Source organism: Macaca fascicularis, chromosome 14, assembly GCF_037993035.2.
Source record: "Macaca fascicularis isolate 582-1 chromosome 14, T2T-MFA8v1.1".
NCBI lineage: Eukaryota > Metazoa > Chordata > Mammalia > Primates > Cercopithecidae > Macaca > Macaca fascicularis.
Window position 1 is genome coordinate 3,186,554 of NC_088388.1, and position 26,483 is coordinate 3,213,036.

General features: G+C 40.9%; 1 protein-coding gene across 18 annotated transcripts; it reads right to left on the reverse strand.

Annotated features, from left to right (window-relative positions):
- Positions 1-874: 874 nt before the first annotated feature.
- Positions 875-26,483, reverse strand: ZNF195 (zinc finger protein 195). Of its 18 annotated transcripts, XM_065527812.1 has the most exons (9): positions 26,377-26,483; positions 18,393-18,539; positions 17,208-17,286; positions 14,397-14,523; positions 13,807-13,902; positions 5,890-5,978; positions 4,560-4,635; positions 4,333-4,479; positions 875-3,160 (listed from the first exon to the last, which is right to left on the reverse strand). In XM_065527812.1, the coding sequence occupies exons 3-9, from the start codon at positions 17,220-17,222 to the stop codon at positions 1,713-1,715; spliced, it is 1,998 nt and encodes a 665-aa protein (XP_065383884.1). In that variant the 5' UTR covers positions 17,223-17,286; positions 18,393-18,539; positions 26,377-26,483; the 3' UTR covers positions 875-1,712. The 18 variants fall into 18 exon arrangements, with proteins under 18 accessions (XP_065383884.1, XP_065383886.1, XP_065383882.1 ...); XM_065527814.1 differs by lacking the exon at positions 18,393-18,539 and having other exon boundaries at positions 4,387-4,479; XM_065527810.1 differs by lacking the exon at positions 18,393-18,539.

Sequence of the window (26,483 nt, forward strand, 5' to 3'; positions counted from 1 at the left end):
CCATGGTTCAAGTCGGAGAAGTGCGATAATCCCCAGTTCAGGCATCCCCGATAGGGAGATACCAAGGGCCTCCTGGAGGCTCGGAGGAGGAGGAAACCCTTGGCCCAGCGCTGGGTCTTTTGGGAAGGAAAGAGTAGACAAGGGTTCCAGAAAGAAGGCAAAAGTCTCCTTTACTCACCCCTCAGGTGGCCTTCGTGTTCGATGTGTTCGCCAGCAATGGAAAGATCCTTGGGTCTCCAGCAGGTTCTGGAAGGGGGAGTTTAGCTGGGGGAAGGAGGGAGGGAAGGAGAAAGGGAGGCCAAACTCTACCATCATCCTGGGTTTTGGCACCAGAAATCTAAGGTCAGCCGAGAGAAAGGATGAGGAGACCCAAAGTCAGGCAAGCAAGCTTCACTGAGCTGCCTGGCTGCTCTGCCAGTTAGAGGAGGCAACTCCGCTTATAGATTATAGCAGGGTTTTATAGGGCCAGAACCAGGTCGGGGCTGGGGAGCTGAGTTGGGGGTGCAGGAGAACTGGGTCGGGGTGGGGGAGCTGAGCTGGGGGTGCAGGAGAACTAGGTTGGGGTGGGGGAGCTGAGCTGGGGGTGCAGGTGTCTTGTCTGCATCCTGGAGATGTTTTTTGCCAGCTTTGTTATGCGAGGTGAACAGACATGTTAACCGCATCCTGTAACTGTCTGGACAGTTACTGGAGGGGACGGTGAAGGGCGGGTTTGTCTTTTGCCGTGGGGTAGCTGTGCAGAGAGCGCAAGGGACTGTACTGTAAGGCCTGTGGGAGGGGAAGGGAATGCTCTGGTCAGGGTGACCCTAACAGAAGAGTAGTATTCTAAACACCCAGCTCATAAATCACTTACAAGTATATAAAACAATCACAAACAGCCTCTACCAAGATTTTACTCACGCATCTTACATTTCAGTGTCTTTCACCTTTCATGGACAAGTATATCAGTGATGCACACCTAACAGAAGAGAATTTCTCACATCTCTGATGCAGCAACAACTGACCATGTGTTTTCACATCAGCACCAGAAATGAAGACACAGCATGAACTGATTCGAGGATTAAAAGACATCAATATTCGCTTTTCAAAAATTTAACATTTTTCAATGCAAAAACGTGTATTTTGAATGTAATTATAACTCTACAAAAACTCAGTCTCATCCTCCTTTTAAACTTAAATAAGAATGAACGATCTACTTCAAGTCGAGCTGTCCCTGTAGACTCAACACACAGATTCACTGTCGTTTCCGAACGTGTCCGTGCTCTGTTCCTCTCTTCCTCAAATCCTCCAGTGTTTACTTGGAATGCGTCCGTGCTCTGTTCCTCTCTTCTTCAAATCCTCCAATGTTTACTTAAATTGAATTTTGCTTATGTTTCCCATTTACTGTATTTGCAAAATATCTTTTAGTATGAACTCTGATGTTTTCTAAGCTATCGTTTTTGAACAAATGTTATTCCACAGTTATGATATTTGTTGGGTTTCTCTACAAATTCTCTGGAAGTTTAAGCAACTGTTGCATGTCTTCCATCTAGTATAAAACATAATTGTAACTTTTTTTTCAGAAGAAATACTCTTGTGTGCTCTGGAGACTTATATTTCATGAAAGGTCTTTCAATAGTAATTAAATTTATAATAACTTTGTTACGTCCAAACTGATGTAAAGTAGGATGCGAGCAGATACTAAAGGCTGTGCCTATTTTTATATATTTTTTTTCTCAAGTATGAATGCTTTCATGTACAGTCAGGTGTGAGAACTGGGTGAAGGCTTTGCCACACTTTTCACACTTGTAGGGTTTCTCTCCAGTATGAATTCTCTTATGTACAATAAGGTTTGAGGACTGGGTAAAGTTCTTTCCACATTCGTCACATTTGTAGGGTTTCTCTCCAGTATGGGTTTTCTTATGTTTGGTAATATCTGAGAACCACATAAAGACTCGGCCACATTCTTCACATTTGTAGGGTTTCTCTCCAGTATGAATTCTCTTATGTACAATAAGGTTTGAGGACTGGGTAAAGTTCTTTCCACATTCGTCACATTTGTAGGGTTTCTCTCCAGTATGGGTTTTCTTATGCTTAGTGAGGTCTGATAACTGCTTAAAGATGTTGCCACATTCTTCACACGTGTAGGGTTTTTCTTCAGAATGAGTTCTCTTGTGATTAGAAAGGCTTGAGCAAGTTCTGAAGACTTTCCCACATTCTTCACACTGGTAGGGTTTCTCTCCGGTGTGAATCCTCCTGTGTTCACTGAGGTGTGAGGACTGCGTATAGGCTTTCCCACATTCTTCACATTTGTATGGTTTCTCACCAGTGTGAATTCTCTTATGTTTAGTAAGGTCTGAGAACCATTTGAAGATGCTGTCACATTCCTCACATTTGAAAGGTTTCCCTCCAATCTCATTTCTCTGATGTTTGGAAGGATTTGGGCTGTGGTTAAAACCTCTGTACCATGTTTCACATTTGGAGAGCTTCTCTCCAGCAAGAATCAGCTGTTGATTAGAAAGGCTTGAGCAAGATATAAAGACACTGCTGCACTCTTCATATTTGCAGGGTTTTTCCTCAGTACCACGCTCATGTTCAGTAAGGTGGGAGTACTGGTTAAATACTTTGCCAAATTCTTCACATTTGTAATGTTCCCCTCCAGCGTAAATTCTATTTTTAGTAAGGACTGAGCAAGTTTTAAAAACTTTGTCACATTCTTGACATCTGTAAGGTTTCTCTCCAGTGTCAATGTTCTCATGTTCAGTAAAGTGTGAGCACTGGATAAAGGTTTTGCCACATTCTCCACATTTTTGGAATTTTTTTCCAGTGTGAATTTTCTGATGTTCAGTTAGGAATGAGAACATTTGAAAGGATTTGCCACATTCTTGACATTTGAAAGGTTTCTCTCCAGTATTACTTATATTATGTCTATGCAAATTTGAAAAGTTATTAAAGATTTTAACATATTTATTACATTGAAAGATTTTGCTATGGGTAGTTGATGAACATTGGTTAAGTTCATTATAATCTTTTTGCAACTTACACTCATTTAAACTTTCCCAGTCTTTCCTTAAATGTAAATTATCAAGGCCACAATTTCCATATCCTCTCAGTATTGATTTTGGGAACGCATCTTGTATGCCCTGCTCTGGCAAAAGGTCTTGGGTAACATGAGAAGACATAGCTGGAAAAAAAAAAAAAAGTTATCCCACTTACTAGACACAGATGAATATATTTTGTGAATCTAATCTGTAAAATAATGCCAAATACATTAGCAAAATGGCATAAAAAATACCACAGGCCCTAATTTCTGTATAAACATATAAATGTAACAATACCTAGTGAGAAAATGCATCTGAACTCTAAAAACCACTTCAGAGTTTGCAGCACCCCCGGTGAGCACAATGCTAGGAGCCACATAAAAAGAAAAAAAGTGTGTTACATTTACCCCCCACAGCCCCTGCTCCTCCGCAGTACAGCACAATGCCTTTGAGAGTACATCCTCAACTCCTGGCTTCTCCTTCAAAAGAGAAAGAAAGTACTGGCGCAAGTATTTTTACTTTTGGCCTTTTGAAGCTTTGGCAAAGACTGATTTCTGCCCCCATGACAGAGGGCTGAGAGAAATGGCGGTACTCTGAGTGACAGGCTGGGTCTGCTGAGACCAAAAGGAAATACCTGTGACAGCAGCAGGAAGGCTGCAGCAGCAGCACCAGGCAACAGGTGTATTGGGTAATTACAGGGCACTGTGAAGAAACCTGAGAAACTCTCTTTAACTGAAAAATACACACACAATCCCACACAAGACACAACTGCAGAACAGGCTTAAGTGGCCTCTAGAATCCGGCCCAATTTGTTTTAGACTACCCCAGGAGAAAGCCACATTATAAAGGTTGTGGCAGGAGGCTTTTTGTTAATGCCTGAATCTCAATCAAAGATTACATGTACAAAGTATTAGGGTCACATGGCGCAATCAAGGAAATAAAAAAAAGTTCAAAAATCAACCCTAAAACAATGGAGATGCATAAATTAACTGAAAAAATAAAATTACCATTTGAATAATGCTCAATGAGTAAAAATGGGAAAACAGCAAACTAAGTAAAATTAGGAAAATGAGGATATCAATAAAAAGATATAAAGTATGAAAAACAGACTGAGAAACAGGTATGAAAGGAAATAATTACTGAGAAATTCTTAAAAGTAAGAAAAAAATATTAAAAAATCAAGAAGCTCAACACATCAACTAGTATAAACAAAAGGGACATAAGACACATTATAACCGCAGTTTCCAAAGTCAAAGGAGAAAATAATCCTGAAAGCAGCAAGTGAAAAGCAAGGTGTATGCTCTTAGGAGATTACCAGTGAATTTGTCCACAGAAACCTTGAGGGCAGGCTGGGCACAGTGGTTCACACCTGTAATCTCAGCACTTTGGGAGGCTGAGGCGGGCAGATCGCTTGAGCCCAGGAGTTCGAGACAAGCCTGAGTAGCATGGTGAAATCCCATCTCTACAAAAAATACAAAAAAAATTAGCTGTGTATGCTGTTGTGCTTCCCAGCTACTCAGAAGGCTGGGGTGGGAGAATCACCTGAGCCTGGAAAGTTGAGGCTGCAGTGAGCCATGATCACACCACTGCACTCCAATTTGAGTGACAGAGTAAATCCCTGTTTCAAAAAAAGTACAAGCTGAAGCAAGAAGGGAACCGGATGAGATAAGTCTAATTGCTGAACACAAAACTTCCAAGCAAGAATAATATAACCAGTGACCTACAAAATAAAAACAAATAAAGACTTTCTAACATAACCAAGGGCTACACTACCACTACACATGTCAAACAAGAAACGGTAAAAGGAGTCCTTTCCATTGAAAATAATGCAATGCTAGAAAATAATATATAATCATATCAAAATAAATATATGGAAAAGATACGCATACACAGAAAAATAAAATTCTGTGGTACTATAACGATGGTGCAGAAATCACTTTTAATTATTATCTAAAATTTGAAAGACGAAAGTAGAAAAATAATCATAAATATCTGTTAATGGATATATAACATTAAATGATTTTGTGACATTAGTAACAAAGTTGAGGGCAGATTTAATAAGAAAGAATTTTTGTATACAACTAAGGTTAAGTATTTACCAGTGTAAAATATCTTGCTGTAACTTTAAGATGTTTTCTATACTTTCCATGGTAACTACAAAGAAAATGTCTATAAGACACACAAAAGAAAATTTAAAAAGAAGTCAAAGCTTATTACACAAAGTACAAGACACAAAAAAGAAAGGGAGAAAGAAAAAGCTACAAGAATCAAGTAAAAAAAAATACAATGGCTAAAGTACATCTTTTTATATCAGTAAATTGTTTATTTAGGAACTAAACTACTCAATCAAAAGGCATATGCTAAATAATTTAAAACCAAGCCAAGATCAAACTATAGCTGACCTACAAGAAATTCACCTGAGACCTAATGACAAAAAGAGACTGAAAGTGGCAAGATGGAAATAGACATTTCATGCAAATGTTAATGAAATGAGAGAAGAGATTACAATTATATTATGCAAAATACATCTTAAGTCAAAAAATGTCATACTTCATAAAGCATACTTTAAGTCAGAGCTCACAAAAAACAAGAACATAAAACAATAATAGAAGGGGGAATGAACTGGGAACCTATGACAAGTGTGGGTGCATATTTGTATATGTATTTGGGTATTGAAGTAACTTCCTATTATATTGCTATTTCTTGCTTCAATTTTGCAAGTTCTTTATAAACAAATAATTACAGCATTGAAGCAAGAAACAGACAGCAATATAATAGTGGCATACTTCTAGAACCCACTTTCAGTAATGAATAATAAAGCAAGACTTAATAATTGTAGAGAGGACCTGAAAGCACTACAAAGCAATTCTACCTCACAGACATAGATACAACACCCCACACAACACAGCAGGTGACACACTCTTCCCACGAGCTCAGGAAACATTCTCCAGGACAGGCCACCTGTTAAACAAATAAACACGTCTTACCAAATTTCAAAAAACGGAAGTCTTCTGCATTACTATATATGACCAAAATGAAATGAAACTGGAAATAACAAAGAAAAACAAAAAAATTCACAAATATATGGAAATTAAACAACACATTTGAGCGTGCTCTTGTTCAAGGGTTGAAATACTCAATATTGCAAAGATGTTCACGCTGTCCAATGCAATCTACAAACTCCATGCAATCTCTTTCAAATTTCTAATCTTCTTTTTGCAGAAATAAAAGCAATAACCTAAAAATCCTAAGACATCTCAAGGGACTGTAAAGCACCCAACAATTTTCAAACAGAGGAACAATATTGGAGGTATCACACTGTCTGACTTCAAAACACATTATGAAGCAACCGTAATTAAAACAGTTTGGTATTGGTATAAAGGCAGACAAATAGTACAATAAAACAGAATGTAGCACAGATTTAAAAATAAAACACAGAAAAATAAAACTGTAAAACAAATAGCTAAAATATGGGATTTATTGAACACCATGATCTAAACCAATATATTCATGAAAGAAGTCTTACAAAAAATACATAGCAGAAAAGCAGTAGAGGCATTATTCGAAGAAAAAAAGGCTGTTAACTTTCCAAATTTCAGTATGATAAAAATGTTACTAACCAAGAACACCTGATCTAGAATAATTTCACTTCAAAAGAACAAGAGAAAAATAAAGACTTTCCAAAATAAATAAATAGATGAGGGTGTTCACTACCACTAGTATAGTTCTATAAGAAACGCTAAAGGCTGGATAGGCATGGTGGCTCATGCCCATAATACCAGCTTTGGGTGGGCCAAGGTAGGAGGATTGCCTGAGATCAGGAGTTATGAATTAGCCTGGTCAACAGAGCAAGACCCAATCTCTACAAAATACAGAAAAAATACTGAAAAGACTTCATTGTGTTAAAAAGACAATGATGCTAGACAGCATTATAAAACCATATGAAAATATAAAACTCTGTTAAAGGTATATAAGCAGATATATAATACTTTACTATCATAATGATAGTGTAAAAAACTCAAAATTCTGCCATAATATCTGAAAAAATATCTGCATGAATCTTTGCTACCAGATACAAAATATACAATAATTTGTTACATTAATAGCACACTGGAGGGTGTTACAGTTTCTGTATTTAATGAAGTTGTGAGATTAAAATCTGTAACTTTAAGGTGTTTGATGTACTCTCCATTTTTCTTTTTTTTTTCCGGGACGCAGTCTCGCTCTGTCGCCCAGGCTGGAGTGCAGTGGCCGGATCTCAGCTCACTGCAAGCTCCGCCTCCCGGGTTCACACCATTCTCCTGCCTCAGCCTCCCGAGTAGCTGGGACTACAGGCGTCCGCCACATCGCCCGGCTAGTTTTTTGTATTTTTTAGTAGAGACGGGGTTTCACTGTGTTAGCCAGGATGGTCTCGAGCTCCTGACCTCGTGATCCGCCCGTCTCGGCCTCCCAAAGTGCTGAGATTACAGGCGTGAGCCACCGCGCCCGGCCATACTCTCCATTTTTCAAGGCGATCACGAAGAAAATACCTATACAAGGTCTGCAAAACACAATGAGAAAAGAATGAAAGCATGTCCACACAAAATCACAAAACAAACAATGAAGATAGTCAAAGAGGAAATGAGGGATAACATATCTACAAGAAACACAGAAAACAGTAACAGTCAAGATAGTGACAGTAACTTCATTTCCTTCAGAAATGATTTTAAACATAAATTAACCTACTTATTTGACAGAAATAAAATAGCTGAATTAAGAACAATATGCTAGCTACAAAAGACTCTAGCTTTAAATAGAAAAATAGGCTGAAAGTAAGAATAAAAAAAAATTCCATGCAATTAGTAACCACAGTCAGGTGGGGTGGTTATCATTATATTAGACACAATATACTTTAGGTCAAAACTGTCACAGGACATAAAGATTAATAGCATGTAATGACAAAATGTGTCCATTAACCAGGAACCTGTAACTGTTCATCTGTCTATATTAATATCTAACATCAGGGTTCCCAGATACATAAAGCAAATATGGAGAGAAGTGAAGCAAGACGTACACAGAAATACAATAATTATCGACTCTAAGACCCCATTTTCAACACAGAATAGAAAATTACACAGAAAATCAAGGCCGGGTGGGGTGGCTCACACCTGTAATCGCAGCACCTTGGGAGGCCGAGGTGGGAGGATCATGAGGTCAGGAGATCGAGACCAGCCTGGCTAACACGGTGAAACCCCGTCTCTACTACAAATACCAAAAAAAAAAATTAGCTGGATATGGCGGCGGGTGCCTGTAGTCCCAGCTACTCGGGAGGCTGAGGCAGGAGAATGGCCTGAACCCGAGAGGTGGAGCTTGCAGTGAGCCGACATTGCGTCACTGCACTCCAGCCTGGGTGACAGAGTGAGACTCCGACACACACACACACACACACACACACACACACACACACACACAAAGAAAATTACACAGGTCAACTTAACAGATACGTATAGAATGCTCCAGTCAAAAAAGCATAATATACAATATTCTCAAATACACAAAGTGCATTCTGTTACAACAAATAACTCTTAAAGATGAAAGTCCCATGACATGTTTTCTAACCAAAATGTAATAAAACTAGAAATCAAAAGCAAAAGTAATCCTGGCAATGCCAAAAATGTATGGAAATTAAACGCCCTTGAACATATACATTCTTGCTCAATGGTCAGATAATTTAGTTTTTTAAAGATGTCAATAATGGCCACACTAATGTACATATTCAATATAATCTCTATCAAATTCCCAATGGTACTTTTTGATTTTTTAATCCTAAAATTAGTTTAAGAACAATAACTAGTCGAAATTCTTTAAAAAGAACAAAGAGGCATTACACTTTCTGATTTTAAAACATATAAAAAGCTACGAAAATAAAAACAACGTGGTACTGACATAAAGACAGATAACTAAATGATGAAACAAAGCAGGGGACCCAGAAATAAACTCTTGTGGATAAAATCAAATAATTTTCCACAAGGTATCCATGACCACACAATGGAGAAGAGTCCTTTCAACAAATGATGTTAAAAACTAGATATCTACATGGAAAAGTGAAGTGATATCTTTTTCATGCACCATATACAGAAGTATTTTAAATGAAATACTTAGGTACAGAAATAGAATAAAACTCTTAGAAGAAAATATAGGAGAGCAAATGCATAAGCAACAAAAGAACAGAAAAACTGAACTACATCAAACTTCAAACTTTCTGCAAATCAAAGAAAATAATGAGTGAAGTGAAAATGCCACCTAAGAAATGGGTAAAAATACTTGGAAATCACACATTTGATAGGACTTAATATTCAGATTATATAAGGAACTTTTACAACTCAACAACAACAATTAAATAACTTGATTTAAAAATAGATGAAGGACTAACTGAAATCTCTTCAAAAAAGATATGGAAACGCCCAACAAGCACCTGAATGAATGCTCAAATTACTAATTTGTAGAGAAATGCAAAACAAAATGACAATTAAGCTATTTCCTCACACGTATTAGAATGGCCACTGTAAAAAAAAAATTCAGATCTGTCAAGGATGTGAAGACGTTGAAAACCACGTAACCTGCTGGTAGGAAAGAAAGGATGCAGCCATGATGAAAGATAGCATAGGCCAGGCGCACTGGCTCACAACTGGAACCCCAGCACTTTGGGAGACTGAGGCGGGCGGATCACTTGAGCCCAGGAGTCCGAGACCAGTTTGGGCAACATGGCAAAACCTTGTCTCTATTAAAAATACAAAAGTTAGCTGGGTGTGGTGGTGGCACCTGTACTTCCAGGTCCTCGGGAGGCTGAAGGGGGAGGAAGGCTCGAGCCCAGGAGGCAGAGGTTGCAGTGAGCTGAGATGGCGCCACTGCACTATAGCCTGGGTGACAGAGTGAGACTGTTTTTTTTTTTTTTTTTAAAATAGCATACATGTTCTTCAAAAAATTAAAAATGGAATTATATGATCTAGCAATCCCACTTCTGGATCTATATCAAAAGTACACACTGCAACTCAGGACTTAGGAGAGATACTTGCACACCCATGTTTACTGTGTCACTATTCAGAAAAGTCAAATGGGGGAAGCCTCAAGTGATGAACACACACAAAAAATGTGGCATCTGCATACAAGGAATATTATTCAACCATAAAAACAGTAATACGGAGTTACAAAACACTAAGATGTTAGTCATAAAATCTGCTATGAAACACTGATGTACCATTAAAAAAGAATTTGCCTAGATAACTACAATATTTAACTGTGACTGTGTAATCATGAAAAGCAGGTATTTTGAATCACTGGCATGCAGTGTACAGCAGTGAAACTTCACAGAAAATGCACTACAATCATTAATAAAAGACTCTACTGAGAACATTTTAATGAGTAAGAAGATACTAAAGATAATTTTTATTATATGTTTACTATACTGATGCGATTCTTATGCAAAATTAAAATGCTGCCATCCAACTTTTAGAAGGAATAGCTTTATATTTCTAAAGAAAGAAAAATATAAATTATGTAAAGTATAGTGAGAGTCACTGATAAGATAAACATTTGGGAATAAATAATATTACTATTTATATACGGATTGAAGAAATAGGATAATTTAATAAATATGGAGTGCTTGCCGGGTGCGGTGGCTCATGCCTGTAAATCCCGACACTTTGGGAGGCCGAGGCGGGCAGATCACCTGAGGTCGGGAGTTCGAGGCCAGCCTGACTAACAAGGACAAACCCCGTCTCTACTAAAAATACAAAAAATTAGCCAGGCGTGGTGGCACATGCCTGTGTGTAAATCCCAGCTACTCGGGAGGCTGAGGCAGGAGAATCGCTTGAACCTGGGAGGCGGAGGTTGCAGTGAGCCGAGATAGTGCCATTGTACTCCAGCCTGGGTAACAAGAGCCAAACTCCATCTCAAAATAAGTAAATAAATAAACAAACAGTGCTTCCGAAATAATTTAATTCAGATATAACACGTTAATTCTAGCATATTGTTCTGCATATTAGAATTTGAAATTAGAGATAAATCTGAAATGGAGCAAAAGAGAAAGTGAAAATGTACAGGAGAGTGACATAGAAAAATGGTGAAATAGGTGGACCAGGCTTATATATCCCCCAACAACAACAACGTGTCAGTCTTCTGTGTGCAGAAACACCTTTCCAAGAGAATCAGGCGCCGCAGCTCACGCCTACAATCCCAACTGTTCAGGACCTTGGGGTGAGAGGCTCACTTCAGGGCAGAAGCTCAGAACCGCCTTGGTGACACAGAGAGACCTCATCGCAAAAAAATGCCTTTAAGAGAGCTTTGGAATCCAGGAAGGGGGCTGTACAATTCTGCTAAAGACCAAGACCACAGATTCAACAAACTTCTTATCAAATTCCAGCGGCCTTTGTCACAGTAATGAAAATAGAATTCTAAAATGTATATGGAATTACAATAGACTTGGCATAGCCAAAGGAATCTATAGGAAAACGAACAAGGCAAGAGACATCATATTTTCTGATTTCAAGCGACATTTTAAGACTACGGTAGTAAGAACAGGATGGTATCTGAACAGAGAAGAAAACTGCCAGAGAGACCAATGGGACAGAATGGAGAGCCCAGAATTAAACTCATGGATATCCACTTAACTAATCTTTCGCAAGTGCACGAAGAATACACAACACAGACAGTACAGTCTCTTCAACACTTGGTCCTGGGGAAACAGAATACCCACAATCAAAATAATGAAACAGACAGTTTTTCTTACACCATACTCAAAAATCAACTTGAAATCAAGCCTTCAATGTAAAACATGTATCCTTAAAAACTCTGAGAAAAAAACCTCTTTGATACTGGTCTTGGCAATCATTTTTTTAGATATGACACCAAAAGTACAGCAACAAAAGTAAGTATCAACAAGCGGGACTGCATTACGCTAAAAAGCTTCTGCACGCCAAAGACCACTGACAATCAAACTTTTGGATATTAGGATGGCTAATATAAAAAATAAGCAGTATATCAGGGCTGTGCAAAAGTAATTGTGGTTTTTGCCTTCTAAATAGTAAGAAACACTCTTACTTTTGCAGCAACCTAACAACAATGTTGACAAGGATGTAAAGAAAAAACAATTCTGAACACTCAGAGTTCTCAACTGGTAGAGTCATTATGAAAACCAGGAGGGGGGCGTTATTTAAAAATTAAAAAAAGATAAACCTACTCTACAATGCAGAAATCCCACTTCTGTGTATATAATAACTGAAGGGAATAAAAGCAGCAGCTTGAAGAATTATCTGCTCCCTCATGTTCACTGCAGCATTATTCACAATTGTCAAGATATAAAGACAAGCTAAACGTTTGTGGATGCTGAATGGATAAAGAAAATGTGATATAAATAGACAACAGAATATTAGCCATAAAAAAGGAATGAAATCCTGTTATTCAACAACATGGATGACCCTGAAGGACATGATGCTAAATAAACTCAGCCAGGCCCCAAGACAGAGACTGCACGTTCCCCCTCAGATGTGGAATCTGTCATGGCTGAACTCACAGGAGCAGAGGACGATGGCAGTTGCCAGGGCCTGGAGTTGGGGAAAATGAGCTGTTGTTCAAAAGGTACAAACTTCCAGTTGTAAGATGAGTAAGTTTGGGGAATCTAATGAGTAGCTTTATGAATACTATTAATAATCTTTTGTAGCTTAAAATTTGCCAACAGTAGACATTAACTGTTCTCACTACAAGAAAAGGTAATTATGTGAAGTGATAGATTTGTTCCTTAATGTGATTGCACTAATTATTTCACAATGTATACACATATCAAATTATTACATTGTACACAATATATACACAGTTTTTATTTCTAAAATAATCTGTTACACATATGCCCATATAGACATACCTGTATATATATGTGTGTGCGTATATACGAATGGATAAAGAAAATATGATGTAAATAGACAACAGAATATTACTCCAGCATAAAAAGTGAAATCCTATCATTTCAAAAGGATGTTGATATATGATATATACACACACATATATACATACACATACACGTACATACATATGAATGACACAGTCCTGATAAGCCTCATACTAAAAAAGAAGAAATTATAAAATAATATTATAACTATTACAGTTGGGAGTTAGGGAATATAGAGTTTCAATGACCAACCTCAGTTCACACTAAAAAAAAAATAAATAAAATTTTGAAGTAAAACAACATTAGATCATCTCATATTTGGGCAGATGCCTAGTGTTTGGAGAAAACTGCTGAGTATACATTTCTGTAGACTCCCACTTGAAACCTCTGTAGGATACGAAATCATAAAGCAGAAAGCATACAACATCTGTTTATGGGACTTCTGGGATTTCTGAACCAAACACCATCACCACGCCTCTTGCACACTTCAGACATGATGCAAAAAGGAAATCAAAAAACATTTAACAGAGTTCCTCAAACATAGGCAGGTACATGCATGTTCCCAAAAGCAGTGGCAGAGCAAGACATGAGACCATACAGGCCCTTACTCGTCAGGAGGAGGATCTGATTTTTACTGTAACTTTTATAAAGGAAGATCACTAAACAGGAAGCGGAGTCTGTAGAAAATTTAAGAGAACGAGACAGAAGACGCTCCTAGGGGACAGCAAGAGAAAGACACCCAGGCTCTCAGAAACCATCTCCACTAGAGCAGAGCTTCCCAAACCACATCTTAAGCTCTGGCTCTGGCTTCCTCCTCGACCTCTGGACCTCTCACCTGGGTTACCTGCTTCGTTCACACCCACCCACCTGGACGTCCGTCTACTGCCTCCTGTCTCTTCACATTCCAGGGCTCTTTTCTTTGCTCCAGGCAGGTGATCAGGCCTGGCTTAGAGACAGTGAGACCTGTTTTATTAGAAAAAAGTGACATTACTCTTGCTGAAATTCTCCAATTACCAACCTTGTACTGTGCTTAGTAGAGTGAACATTATAGAAGATTCTAGAAAATTAATCCAAAAATTATGCTTCCTGACATAAACAATATTCAGTAAGTATTGTAAATCTGTGGGTTCTCAGTTTCACCACTCAGTACTGCTGAAATAAAACACTGGTGATGGAAATTTGACTTTAAGGTGTGGGCAACAATATTTCATGCCACTGAATCTCTGGAATTATCACTAGAGTGAAAGATACAAATCAGTTAAAAAAAAGGAAGTTTATGTCAAAATGAACCACATTTTGAAGATTTTTTTTAACATCAACAATTCCCCATGTTTTTCTTAAAAGCAGGGATCTGAAACTCATTCATGCAATGCAGAAACTCCCGAAAAACATTCCGCAAAGGAACGAAAGGAACTCTTTAGGGCATATGAGGAATTACGTATTGAAGTTATCCTCACCAATGGAGAACAAGTTTCTGTAGTTCTCCAACATCACATCCCTGTACAAATTCTGCTGAGCAGGGTCCAGGCATTTCCACTCCTCCAGGGAGAATTCTATGGCCACATCCCTGAACGTCAACAGTGTCTGAAGAAGAAACAACAACAACAACAAATACTTACCAAGTGGCTTTGGGCAGAGTTCTTAACTGGATTCAAGGTGAAATGAGCGAGTGAAGAGAACTGGTTCTAACTTACACAAGTGACTGGAATTATAAAATAAGGTAATTTTTAGCACAAGAATATTCTCTAACTCTGAGGAAAGAGAATTGCCTAAGATCCACATAAGCAGTGTACATACAATACTTTTCTGGATGATGAAATATAAAATTAAGGGCGTCAACAAAGGCATGTCCATTTTTGAGTGCTACATTTACGTCACATGAATAAAGTGTGTATATTTCTCAGGTGGAAAAGTCATGGTGAGTTAGAAGCTGTCTCTACAATTTTAATGTGTCCAATAAACTAGAGCTCTTGTGCAGATTTTGCTTCAGGAAATCGGAGGTCAGGCCTGAGTTTCCGAATTTCTAATGCGCTCACCAGTGATGCCAGTCCTTTGGGCCCAAGGACAATATTTTGTCAAAATCCTGTAAGTGGCAGAGCATGGGTTTATCCCAGTTTTTCTGAACCACAAAGAGAGATCAGATTCTTCATCTTCTAAAGCAAGGCATATGCAAAAAGAATCTAAGAAGCAAAGACCTTTCAGATTAAATGTGATTATTTAGCACACTAATTAGTAAATCTCCTCAAGGTACTTAAAGAGAAAAAAATAAACTCTACAATGGAAAAACCTGTCAGAGAGATCTTTCACCAACTGAATAAAACTAATATCAACTGTAATAGGACAGATTTTTATCGTGTGCCAATGCACAGAGAAGGACATATTACTGGTGTCATATTGGCCAAAAGGTCAATTATAATCTGAATCGAATCATACTGAAACTTACTGTTATGCAAAGTTCAAGTGACAAATAAATATCTCCCAGGTATGGGCCAACAGCCTGCAATGCAACGGGGCTCTTTCTTTGTTCCCAAGCGGATCAGCAGGTCGAGAAATAAAAGACACACACAAGATAGTGAAAGCTGGGTCCAGGGGGGGTCACCACCTTCTGGTCCTGCGATGCTGCCAATGCACTGGATATACCAGCATTTGTTATTAAGTTTAGTGAGGGCGGGGGTAGGTTAGTGAGGGATTTAGGATCGTTTGATTATGAAGTGAGATGGTCACATGGGGATGAAGTAATTCTTTAACATAACATTGGTATGCAGAAGTACAGTATACAGAGAAAAGAATTTACGATATAGTGTGTGTGCATCAGCAATTTCTAACAGAGCCTTAAAACACAAACACAGTCTATCCATAACCTATGATTAGCAAGATATTAAACAGCAGTAACAATGGCAGCAAAAGCTGGTTACAAACAATCAATGAAAGCAGGACGTGAAACTAGACAAACGGTTAGACCACAAATTCTCAGAAGGGAGTACGCCTTCACCCTAAAGAGACCTAGAAGAGCCGTGGCAAGATAAGGGCGTTTATAGCTCTATCTTATCCATGTGGACAGGCGCCCCCCATGTGTCCGTTTATAGGCTCTCCACAAGGGTCGCATTCCATTCCCAGAGCTATGAACTTCTGCTTTTCTGGGATAGGAATCTTGGTGATGTGAAACCTCTCTGACTGCACGTCCGTTCATAGGCTCTCTGCAGGGGGAAGCACATCACGTGCTGTTGGTTCATTCTGGCAGCCCAACCCGGCATTATCTACACAATCCTGCATGCAATTTTGTATTTACAACAATTAGGAGCATTTCATCTTTTATTCTGTAGCAGTAGTTTCAGGGGTTCTCCCTACACCCAGGTTCTGACAAATACGTCCCAGGTTCTGACAAATAAATATCTCCTATGTTCTGACAAATATCTCCCAGGTTCTGTAATCTCTTCTTTTGTCTTGAGACGGAGTCTCACTCTGTAGCCCAGGCTGGAGTGCAGTGGTGTGATCTCAGCTCACTGCTACTTCTGCCTCCCTGGTTCAGGCAATTCTCGTCCCTCAGCCTCCGGAGTAGCTGGAACTATCCACATGTGCCACCATGCTTGGCTAATTTTTGTATTTTTTCAGTAGAGATGGGGTTTCACCATGTTGGCCAGGCTGGTCTCGAACTCCTGGTCTCAAGTGGAGGCCTAGGCCTCCCAAAGTGTTGGGATTATAGGCGTGAGACACTGCGCCCAGCAGTAATCTCTAATAGTGTATTAAAATAGTCTTTCTTTAGCATTCTAAAAAGCAAGTGTCTTTTCATTTTTCTCTTTTCCAGAATGCTCTGAGTTATTCTGGGCAATAAATGTCATCGAGTTTAAATGTTTATTTTCTTAGTCCTGTTCTGCATGCAGCTAATGGAGCATCCAGATGAAACCTAAACAGTGCACGTTTCCCTTCTTTGCTGACATCCAAAAACCGCACGCCATCCTCGAGAGGAATCCTGGGTATCCACACGTTCAGTGCCACGAAGTGAACGTTTTTAATACTGCAGGTCATAAAGTCATGGTGAGAATTCTTCATGGCATATAAGAAGTCAAGGTGAAGAAAACAGAGAGACGGCTTTGGTATGCAGAAAAATATGTTCAGAGACCCTTCATTATTATAAGAAAAAAAAAGTAGCTGAAACAAACTTATTATGCAGAAACACCACAAGTAGAGAAGTAAAGGTTTCCAAATTCTAAACACATGACATTTCAGGAGCAAAAGCGGACACAACCCCTGACCTGAGATGCATTTACCTGAGCACCAGCCATTTCTTTCTCTTTCTCCTGCTTCTCTGGGATTTCCTCTTAGGAAAGATCTCTGGACAAATCACACCTGCATCATGAGAATATGCCTTTAAAGGTGTCAGCACAACCCCTTCACCTGCGACTACCACACCCATCAACGGAAAGACGTAGAAATACAGAAAAAGTCCACGCTTTTCTGTTCTTTATAAAAGAGATTCAGCAACAGTAAACTTCTACATGGAGATCAAAATGTGACTTTCTCTCTTCCGGCTCTCAGGTTCCCTCCCCTGCTAAACAAAAGCAATTCTGCTTTGGCAACTGGAGCATAAACTGCACCGAGCCGGCCTCTGAAACCTGGGCAAAGAAGGCCCTGTGACCTCCCTTTGGAACCAAGGCTGAACTCAACTCGTACAAATGCATCTGAAATCCCCCATCAGTGATTCTGGCCACACCTTAGAATCCCATGAGGCATGTGATTTAAACAGCACTGGTGCTTCCACCCAAACCAATAGGCAGAATCTGTGGGGAAGGCAATGGTGAGGGCCTTTTCTTGAGTTGTCCATGTGATTTAATTAGAAGCCAGGTTGAGAACCATTTAGCTAAGCCTTGCTTCTCAAGCTTCAATGTGCATATGAATCTTCTGGTAATTTTGGCCCCACTCTGAGTCAAGTGATCCTGAAGATTTCAAAGGGGTTCATGGGCTGGATTTTTTTTAACAGTTCTGCCACTAATGGTGATGCTGCTCCCCCAAGACTTGTGATCATCAACACTCAGCTAAACAAAGCAGCCCCAGCACAGTCCCTTACACCCAACCCTTCTACCACAACACAAGTTCTTGTGGTGCAAATGGAGACAGTCAATCTCCATTCTGAAAGATTATATTATTTTCTGGCTCTTGAAAGTTTTCCAGGGCTGGAGAAGCAAGCAATGTCTGAGTCTGTCTGCATTTGGAAAACAATGTGTACACACATATGAATGCAGCGTTTATTAAGCAGGCACCGTGTGCTCAGAAGTATGCGACAGCACTGTGCTGGGCACCTCACGTCATGTGAGCCAATCCTCATCACACCCTGGGTGATAGAACCAAGTGTCCCACAACTCTCAAGATATAGACGAAGGGCCCAGGCTTTGTAGTTCTTCTATTTTCCTATCACTAAGTTTTTAAAAGTGTAATGATAAAAGCTCCATACAGACCGATGGAAGGGATACAGAGAGGATGAAGTACAGTGCGGAGGTACTTTCCATTGTTGCGTTTATCCTCACTTTCTTGTGGCTTGTGAAGCAACTATTAGACCCACAGGACTGAGAAACAGGTTGCTGGATGCGATGTCTCTAAAAGCACTGGTGTTAGTAAAAAAGAAAAAAAATTAAGGCCCCAAAATAGAGAGTTCTTTTATTCCATTTATCTGCTTTGGGGTTTCAGAAAATTCTGTGTATTAGTTCTGGAGAGGCAGCAGGAGTCAAACTCTGATTTAACTCCGTAGTTAAACCCCAAACTCTGATTTAACTCCGTAGTTAAACCCCAAACTCTGATTTAACTCCGTAGTTAAACCCCAAACTCTGATTTACCTCTGTAGTTAAACTCCAAACTCTGATTTAACTCTGTAGTTAAACCCCAAACTCTGATTTGACTCTGTAGTTAAACCCCAAACTCTGATTTGACTCTGTAGTTAAACTCCAAACTCTGATTTAACTCTGTAGTTAAACCCCAAACTCTGATTTAACTCTATAAACTCCAAACTCTGATTTAACTGTGTAGTTAAACCCCAAACTCTGATTTACCTCTGTAGTTAAACCCCAAACTCTGATTTAACTCCGTAGTTAAACCCCAAACTCTGATTTACCTCTGTAGTTAAACCCCGAACTCTGATTTAACTCTGTAGTTAACTGTTGGAGCAGAGTCCAGGGTGAGGCCAGACCTGGATGAGGATCAGAGGAGGGGAGTGTGGGCATGTCTGGGCAGGGAGAGGGCCGCACGCAGGATTCTGCTCTCTGTGCTACTAGAATATTTACAATTCTGTTTTTCCTAAAACTGCCCCCCCCAAAATTTAAATCCCAGGGTTTGTATAATTTTAATCTATGTTAGCCAGTTCTCTATTTTATAACATGAAATAACAAGGAATTTAACCAAACCTTTAGGGTTTTCTAGGATGTATATGGGAGAAGCTAAATATTTATTTTTAGCAGGGCAAAAGCAACAGAAATAATACCACCACCACTTTTTCTATCCGAATATCCCTTCAACGCGACATCAGAACTCACAACGACCACATCAGGAAAATGGCCCAAATGAAGCCAAAGTCCCTTTGACCACTCCCTTCTTCGTGCTAACCCCAAGATGCTGAATTCACTGATTTATCCAGTTACTGGAAATGGAAAGTTTCTGGCTTGTAGGGACCATGGCTGCCTTCTGTTTTCCTAATGGCTACACAAGATGGAATCAGTTAGTTTATCAGTTTGAATCTCCAGATCTCATTTTTGTTTTTTACTCAAGTACCAGAAAACTGGAGGAATTCCCATGTGGATACCAACGAGGTTTCTTCTCTGAGGGGAGGAACAAACCCTGGGTGACTCGTTTCTCTTTTTCTATGAAAGAAGCACAGATAGACCGTTTTGTCAGCCTGAGCCCCGTCTGCACAGTGCACTCCCGAATGTCCAAAAGACTCCAGGCGCTGGTGAGAGAGTTCCTGGTGACCCTGCACGGAGGCCCTCGATGGCCACCCGGGTGGGAGAGATGCAGGCTGATTCTGAGTAGAAAATGGAAAAATTTGGGAGCGAACTTTCTTTGGATATTAAATATAAGTATCTCAGTATGAATAACTTTAATATACTGGTCATGATGTATGTTGTATTTAAAAATTCTCCATAATTTTAATTCAGTTAAAACACATCATATTTCAAAAGAATGAATAACATTGGTATTAAAATTACTGTTTAAGAGGTTTTTCTAAAATAAATACTGTTCCTTTATATCACATTATTGTAGAAAATACTGTTTAAGTGGATGCAAGTTGTTTACTAAAAACGACACATAACTATGCTAGTTGTTCCTAAGAAAGAAATAGAATGCAAGGTATGGCCGCAAACCCCACGGTCTAGCTGACACACTGAGCTGTCCTTGCTTTGCAGTGTGTGTCCTTTAGCCTCCAGACCTGAAGCAATCCCCTCGGATGACTGGCTTTCTGTCAAAGGCACTTGGCATCCTTTACCCTTCATCCCTCCGTATCGCTGAGCTTAGTCCTATGCTGTGTACTCTTAAAATCAGCTTCCTTCTAAGCAAATCTGTGTCTACTTTAGAAGACTGAAAATGGAAAAAAATAAATATTTGCCAAATTAAAAACAAAAACTAAGCAATGGTTCTCAGGTCCTAAATAAAGATAATCCTGAATTAAAAAGAATGACAAAAGACTTATTTAGCTGTTTAAATGACTTACATATATTTCAAAAAAGCAGAGAAAACATTTGCATCTTAAAGTGTCCTAAAGTAAATCCTTTCAGAATTGGGAAAAGAAAAAAATATTTCTCCTTATTTTCAAGTGAGAGAATTAAGCCTCTTATTTCTAATTTGTATTTGTTCCTGCAAGAGCCAAGTCTAGGGCCATGGACCTGAAATTCTGAACATGTTAATTACAGCAGGCACTGGATTCAGGCACCGAAGGGGTGGCCTTGGGCACACCATGTACACATAAAAGTGGTTTGTGGGCAAAAAAAATCAGGAGAGAAAGGTGCTTTCAAGAATCCACAGGAGACAGAGAGTGCAAAGTTGGCAGCAAAACTGGTTGTGCTACAGACAGTGGCCCAGGTGTGGCTATGAACCGACAGACAGCGGCCCAGGTGGGGCTATGAACCGACAGACAGCGGCCCAGGTGGGGCTATGAACCGACAGACAGCGGCCCAGGTGGGGCTATGAACCGACAGACAGCGGCCCAGGTGGGGCTATGATCTGACTGAGCCCTTTGTGCTGCAGGCGGAAGAGAGTACAACTGGGTGATCCAGGGGCATGGGTTGGTGGCAGAAGCTGGTGCTGCAGATTCCATTTCTGGGGGTGAGGATACACCAGGAGTCCTGAAGGCACGTGTGTGGGTTTTGGGTGAGGAATTCTAAAACCAAAGGTGCTGCAGTGAATTCTGGAAGGGGATGCCTACTCTTCGAAGGGGCACGGCAAGTCCATGTTCGTAAGTGGGTGGGAATCATGTGATGACAGCTGGGGAGGAGGGTGTCAGTTCTAAGAACTTTTCCCTCTAAGTTCTCAGTTCCCTCTCACCCTCAGGGACCTGGAATCACAGGACAACGTGCCATGCGACAGCCTGTGTGCTGAACACAGCCTCGCTTCCCCAGACATCCAGAGTCTCCCTCCAGCCCGGGCCCCTATGATGTCTTTCTTTGGACTCCAAATGTGTGGTGTTTGCTAAACACCAAGCAATTCTTCAACACCAACTGAGTGTCTAACTTTTTCTTTTCTTTTTTGAGACAGTCTTGCTCTGTCGCCCAGGCTGGAGTGTGGTGTTGTGATCTTGGCTCACTGCAACCTCCACCTCCTAGGCTCAAGTGATTCTCATGTCTCAGCCTCCTGGGTAGCTGGGATTATAGATGTGAGTAGCTGGGATTACACATATGTGCCACTATGCCCGGTGATGTAATTTTTAGTAGAGATGAGGTTTCACCATGTTGGCCAGGCTGGTCTCCAACTCCTGGCCTCAAGTGATCCACCTGCCTCGGCCTCCCAGCGTGCTGGGATTACAGGTATGAGCCACTGTGCCCGGCTAAGTGTCTAATATTTTAATTCTGACACCACTTAGAGCCAGCCCAGACCCCAAAAGTTCAGGGCTCAGTCCCACAACACTGCTCCACTACAGATGCCAGTCACAAGCCTTGGGCACCCATTTATACTTCTAATATTTATATTTTTGATGTCTATTGCCTATAAACTGGGTACTCCCATAACCTCCTGTCAAGTTCAGTAATTTGATAAAACTACTCAAAGAACTCAGCAAAACACTGTACTTATATTTACTGGTTTACTATAAAAGATACATATCAGCAACGGCCAAACGGAACAGCCGCACAAAGCCAGGGAAAGGGTGGGGAAGGAAGAGATTCTGGTCCAAAGGCCTGAGCAGCAGAATTGCTCCCTCTTTGTGTTCTCCAGGAGCAGCTGAATGAAGAGAAACCCCTTTATAATATGACCCAGACGACACTCACTTTGTTACCTACCACGGTACCAGATACAGACTCTTGAAAATCCCCATTTTTTCCTCATAAACAGCTGAACAATTCTGTCTTCAGTGGTCAAAACACTTCTCTATCAAAACTTGCTAAAATTTCTCTCCTTCCCTCAAGCCCCTGAATTTTGAACTACCCTCAGTCTGAGCCAGCATACAACCCCTCCTTCTTGCCCCTCCTAAGAACACACAGATTTCAGAGTAAAACATTCTGGGATCTAGAATCTGGTTTTCCCACCCTCTATCCTGTCTTCCCTCCTCCCTATAAAAACACAAAAAAGCCCGTGTCTGCCTAACTTTTGAGATCCTCAAAGGTATGATAGTTGCCACCTTCTCCCTGTTGCAATCCTCCTTTAGAGTTCGGTAACTTCCTACCTAAAGCTAAATTTATTTGACGAAGTCTAGAAACAGCCCCAGGATAATAACGATTCCATACCCAGGAAGACCTCCCCAAATCCCTTCCATCCCAACTCTAACTGCATCTGCCTGTGGGTCCCCAGTGCTCCCAGGCTCTGCAGCTTCTCTCCTTCCATGGCTGTTGCGAGCAGGCTGGGGCACCTGCAGGGGAGGCTCCTCGGGAAGCACTAGCTAGGCCAGGGGCGTCCAATCTTGGCTTCCCTGGGCCACACTGGAAGAACTGTCTTGAGCCACACATAAAATACACTAACACTAACGATAGCTGATGAACTGAAAAAAAAAAAAAATCACAAAACATACCATAATGTTTTAAGAAAGTTTACTGATTTGTGTTGGACCACATTCAAAGCCCAGGACAGCATGTGGCCCAGGCCTGTGGGTTGGTTGGACAAGCTTGAGCCAGGCCTTCAATTGCTTTCTTTTGCAGGCTGAATATTGGCCTTAGCTTGGAATGACTGTCCCTGGGCTTCAATTTCCCAATCAGGGCTATCCACTTAGTTTTAAGTAATACCCATTGTTGGAAATATCCAACAAAATCACTCAAACAGCATTTACAGAAGAAAAGGAAACTGTAAGGCACTTACGCTTTCACCTCCACAGAAAAAGCAGAATTATTTATTGCTTTCAGACAATAAACTTGTTGTTTAACTCTTTCCATAACAAATCACATAGTAAGCAGTCATATGTGAACACTTTTAGAAGTGCTAAGTTCCGTCTCCCACAAGTTAGCATTAAGCTCAGACATGTAGAGAACAGGATATAAAACAGATATTCATAATAACAAATTCATCCTGCAAAAAGAGGAGCTCATGTTCTGATGAATCTATGTAATTTACCAAGTAATCTACCATAATTTTTTTGTAGAAAATGTAAACATTCTCCACAGCCATCCAAGAAGCATTTTATTTTCTCTGGTAGCATTCCCAAAGCTAAGCCCTGGGATTCTGTTGGAAATCGTCTTCCACAAAAGAACAGACCTAAGTAACTTTCTACCCTTAATCAGGAGAAGAAAAAGGTATGTATGACTAGATATTTAACCTTTTTCCTGAAATTGACCTATTTCACGTCCTTTGTAAGTATTTTCTTACCTTTCAAGTGCTACTGATAAAATGTAAATTTATAATTACAAAACCAAAGTTGCAGTAAGTGAACAAATTATTTCAAGGAGATGCAGAGAGTGGCAGTGCTGACTGGAACACAGACACAGCTAAAGACTTGTGTTAAGTCAGGCTATTCTATTCCTTGGGAGATTCTCCCACCTCCATCCTGTTCACTGAAGTGCTCACTGGCCACCCCCCATGATACACTGCACTGTGCCCCACTGAGTGTCCCAGGTGAATTTTGCTTCACAGGTTTTTGCACCATCTCATGGAGGTGGGGTTTTCTTGTCCTTTGAAACACTCTGTCTCCCTTCACAAATCTGAGAGTCCAAAGGGCAGAAACGATTTCGGTCTTTTCCCTCTGACAGCAGCATCTGATTGGCTGATCAGCCATGTGTCTCCAAGGATTGAAAATTGGGTTGGGTGAAGACAATCTTAACGTCCTAAGTGTTAGAGGAAGAGTGGACCAGGAGATTTCTCTCAGCCCAGGGCATCCAGCTGCTCCCTGGAGAGGCCACACTTCATACCTCAGGCTGTCCTTTGAGAAATAACCCAGGGCCTGAAATTCACTAGATGCTGCAGCAGACACGGCCATGGTGGGCATCCTGTTATCCCTAGACAATACTGAAACTGAGGAAAAAGTCCAGAGGGTGGCTGAGAGCAAATCACCCTGTCAAGTTTCCAAAGTGGAACCTCAAACCAAAGACATTCTGGTAAGGCGTCTGTGCCTAGGGAAAATAAAAAGGAGGAGAGGCACAAAGATTTTTTACAATAGTGTCAGAGGATGATTCTCTGCTTTCCTGTCGTGTGGAATGATTACAAACAGAAAACAAATCTCTTAAAAAGTGCCGTCCAGGCTGGGCGCAGTGGCTCACGACTGTAATCCCAGGACTTTGGGAGGCTGAGGTGGGTGGATCACATGAGGTCAGGAGTCCAAGACCAGCTTGGCCAACATGGTGAAACCCCATCTCTACTAAAAATATAAAAATTAGCCAGGTGTGGTGGTGCAGGACTGTAATCCCAGCTACTTGGGAGGCTGAGGCAGAAGAATTGCTTGAACCTGGGAGGCAGAGTTTGCAGTGAGCAGAGAACACACCACTGCACTCCAGCCTGGGCGATAGAGCAAGACTCCGTCTCAAAAAAAAGAAAAAGAAAAAAAAAATGCCATCCAATGCATTGTGAAAAAATGATTCATTACAATACTGTGCCTAACATTACAGCCAAGGATGAATAGTTAATAATGTTGTGAATTAGAAAGGGGAAGTTAGCATTTGAGAGAATCTGGAAGGTACAGGAAATTTAGTAATTTTACTACAGGCTAGAGTTAGGCCTGAAGAACATGGTGGTGTTTTTGAGACCCTGCTTGAAATGCATTTGGAAAATGCAGCGGAAAAACCAGTTTTCCCTGGAGTGTTAAAAATAATTAACTAGGCCAGCGGAGTGGCTCACACCTGTAATCCCAGCCCTTTGGGAGGCTGAGGCAGGTGGATCACCTGAAGTCAAGAGTTCGAGACCAGTCTGGCCCACATGGTGAAACCCTGTCTCCAATAAAAATACAAAAATTAGCCGGGCGTGGTGGCGCATGCCTGTAATCCCAGCTACTCGGGAGGCTGAGGCAGGAGAATCACTTGAACCCGGAGGCGGAAGTTGCAGTGAGCCGAGATCGCACCACTGCACTCCAGCCTGGGTGACAGAGCGAGACTCTGTCTCAAAAATGATAATAATAATAATTAAATAGCAGGCAATCCGACTGAGGTGGCTTTAGTGCCCTGGATTCTTATGTTAAAAAAAAAAAATTAAATGCGTTTCTTGCAAATGACTATCTTGCAGAAACAAAATTCAGGATTCATCAACCACAAATCTCTAATTACTCTCTGATTACAGGACCAGAAAATTTCAACCTAGATAGCTCAAATCAGGAGATGACGTAACTGTACCAAACTAATTAATGAATGTGGTTTGCTTCCTCATGCACCTGATAAAAGCCTTTCCTTCAAGGCCTGCTGGTGGGACTGCCAAACCAAAAAAACATGGTTGGGTCCTCTGCCATTCATGAATCACTCTTTGCTCAAATAAAACTGTTTCACATTTTTGCAAGGACTCCCTCGGGAGACAGGAGGGACTGGGGCCCCCACGGGCTACAGATCATCCTCTTATGCACAAACCACCCGCGGAGTCGGGATTCTCCCTTCCTAACTCGGGGAGACGCGGGTCTGCGGGCGAAGAGCAGCCGCGGGGAGACGGCTCTGGGCTTGGGCCAAAGCCGCTCTGCAGGGATGCGCCGAGGCGCGCGGGGCCCGGCCGCCATGGTGCAGCTGGAAGGGCCTTGGGTTCGCGGAGCCCGGAACCCACCCGGGCAGCCCGGTTCCTCCCCAGCCGGTACCGCGGGTTCCAGCCCGCCCCTGCCTGTCTCTCAGGAGGCCTGGCCCCTACACTCACCATCTCTTGGTCTCCAGGGAGACTGACGTTTCACTTCTGGATCTCCCGGTGCCTGCGGGTCGGGTCACACGGCCAACGGCTAGCAGAGGACGCAGAGCGGCGGGGAC

What these genes read in the sequence shown, in the direction of transcription:
- ZNF195 (XM_065527810.1), bottom strand. An exon ending in CCTCAACTTTCCAGGCTCAG is followed by an intron (nt 4,480 to 4,559) that starts GTGATTCTCCCA and finishes TATTTTTTGTAG; the next exon opens with AGATGGGATTTCACCATGCT. An exon ending in TTCTGTGGACAAATTCACTG is followed by an intron (nt 3,161 to 4,332) that starts GTAATCTCCTAA and finishes TTTTTTTTCCAG; the next exon opens with CTATGTCTTCTCATGTTACC.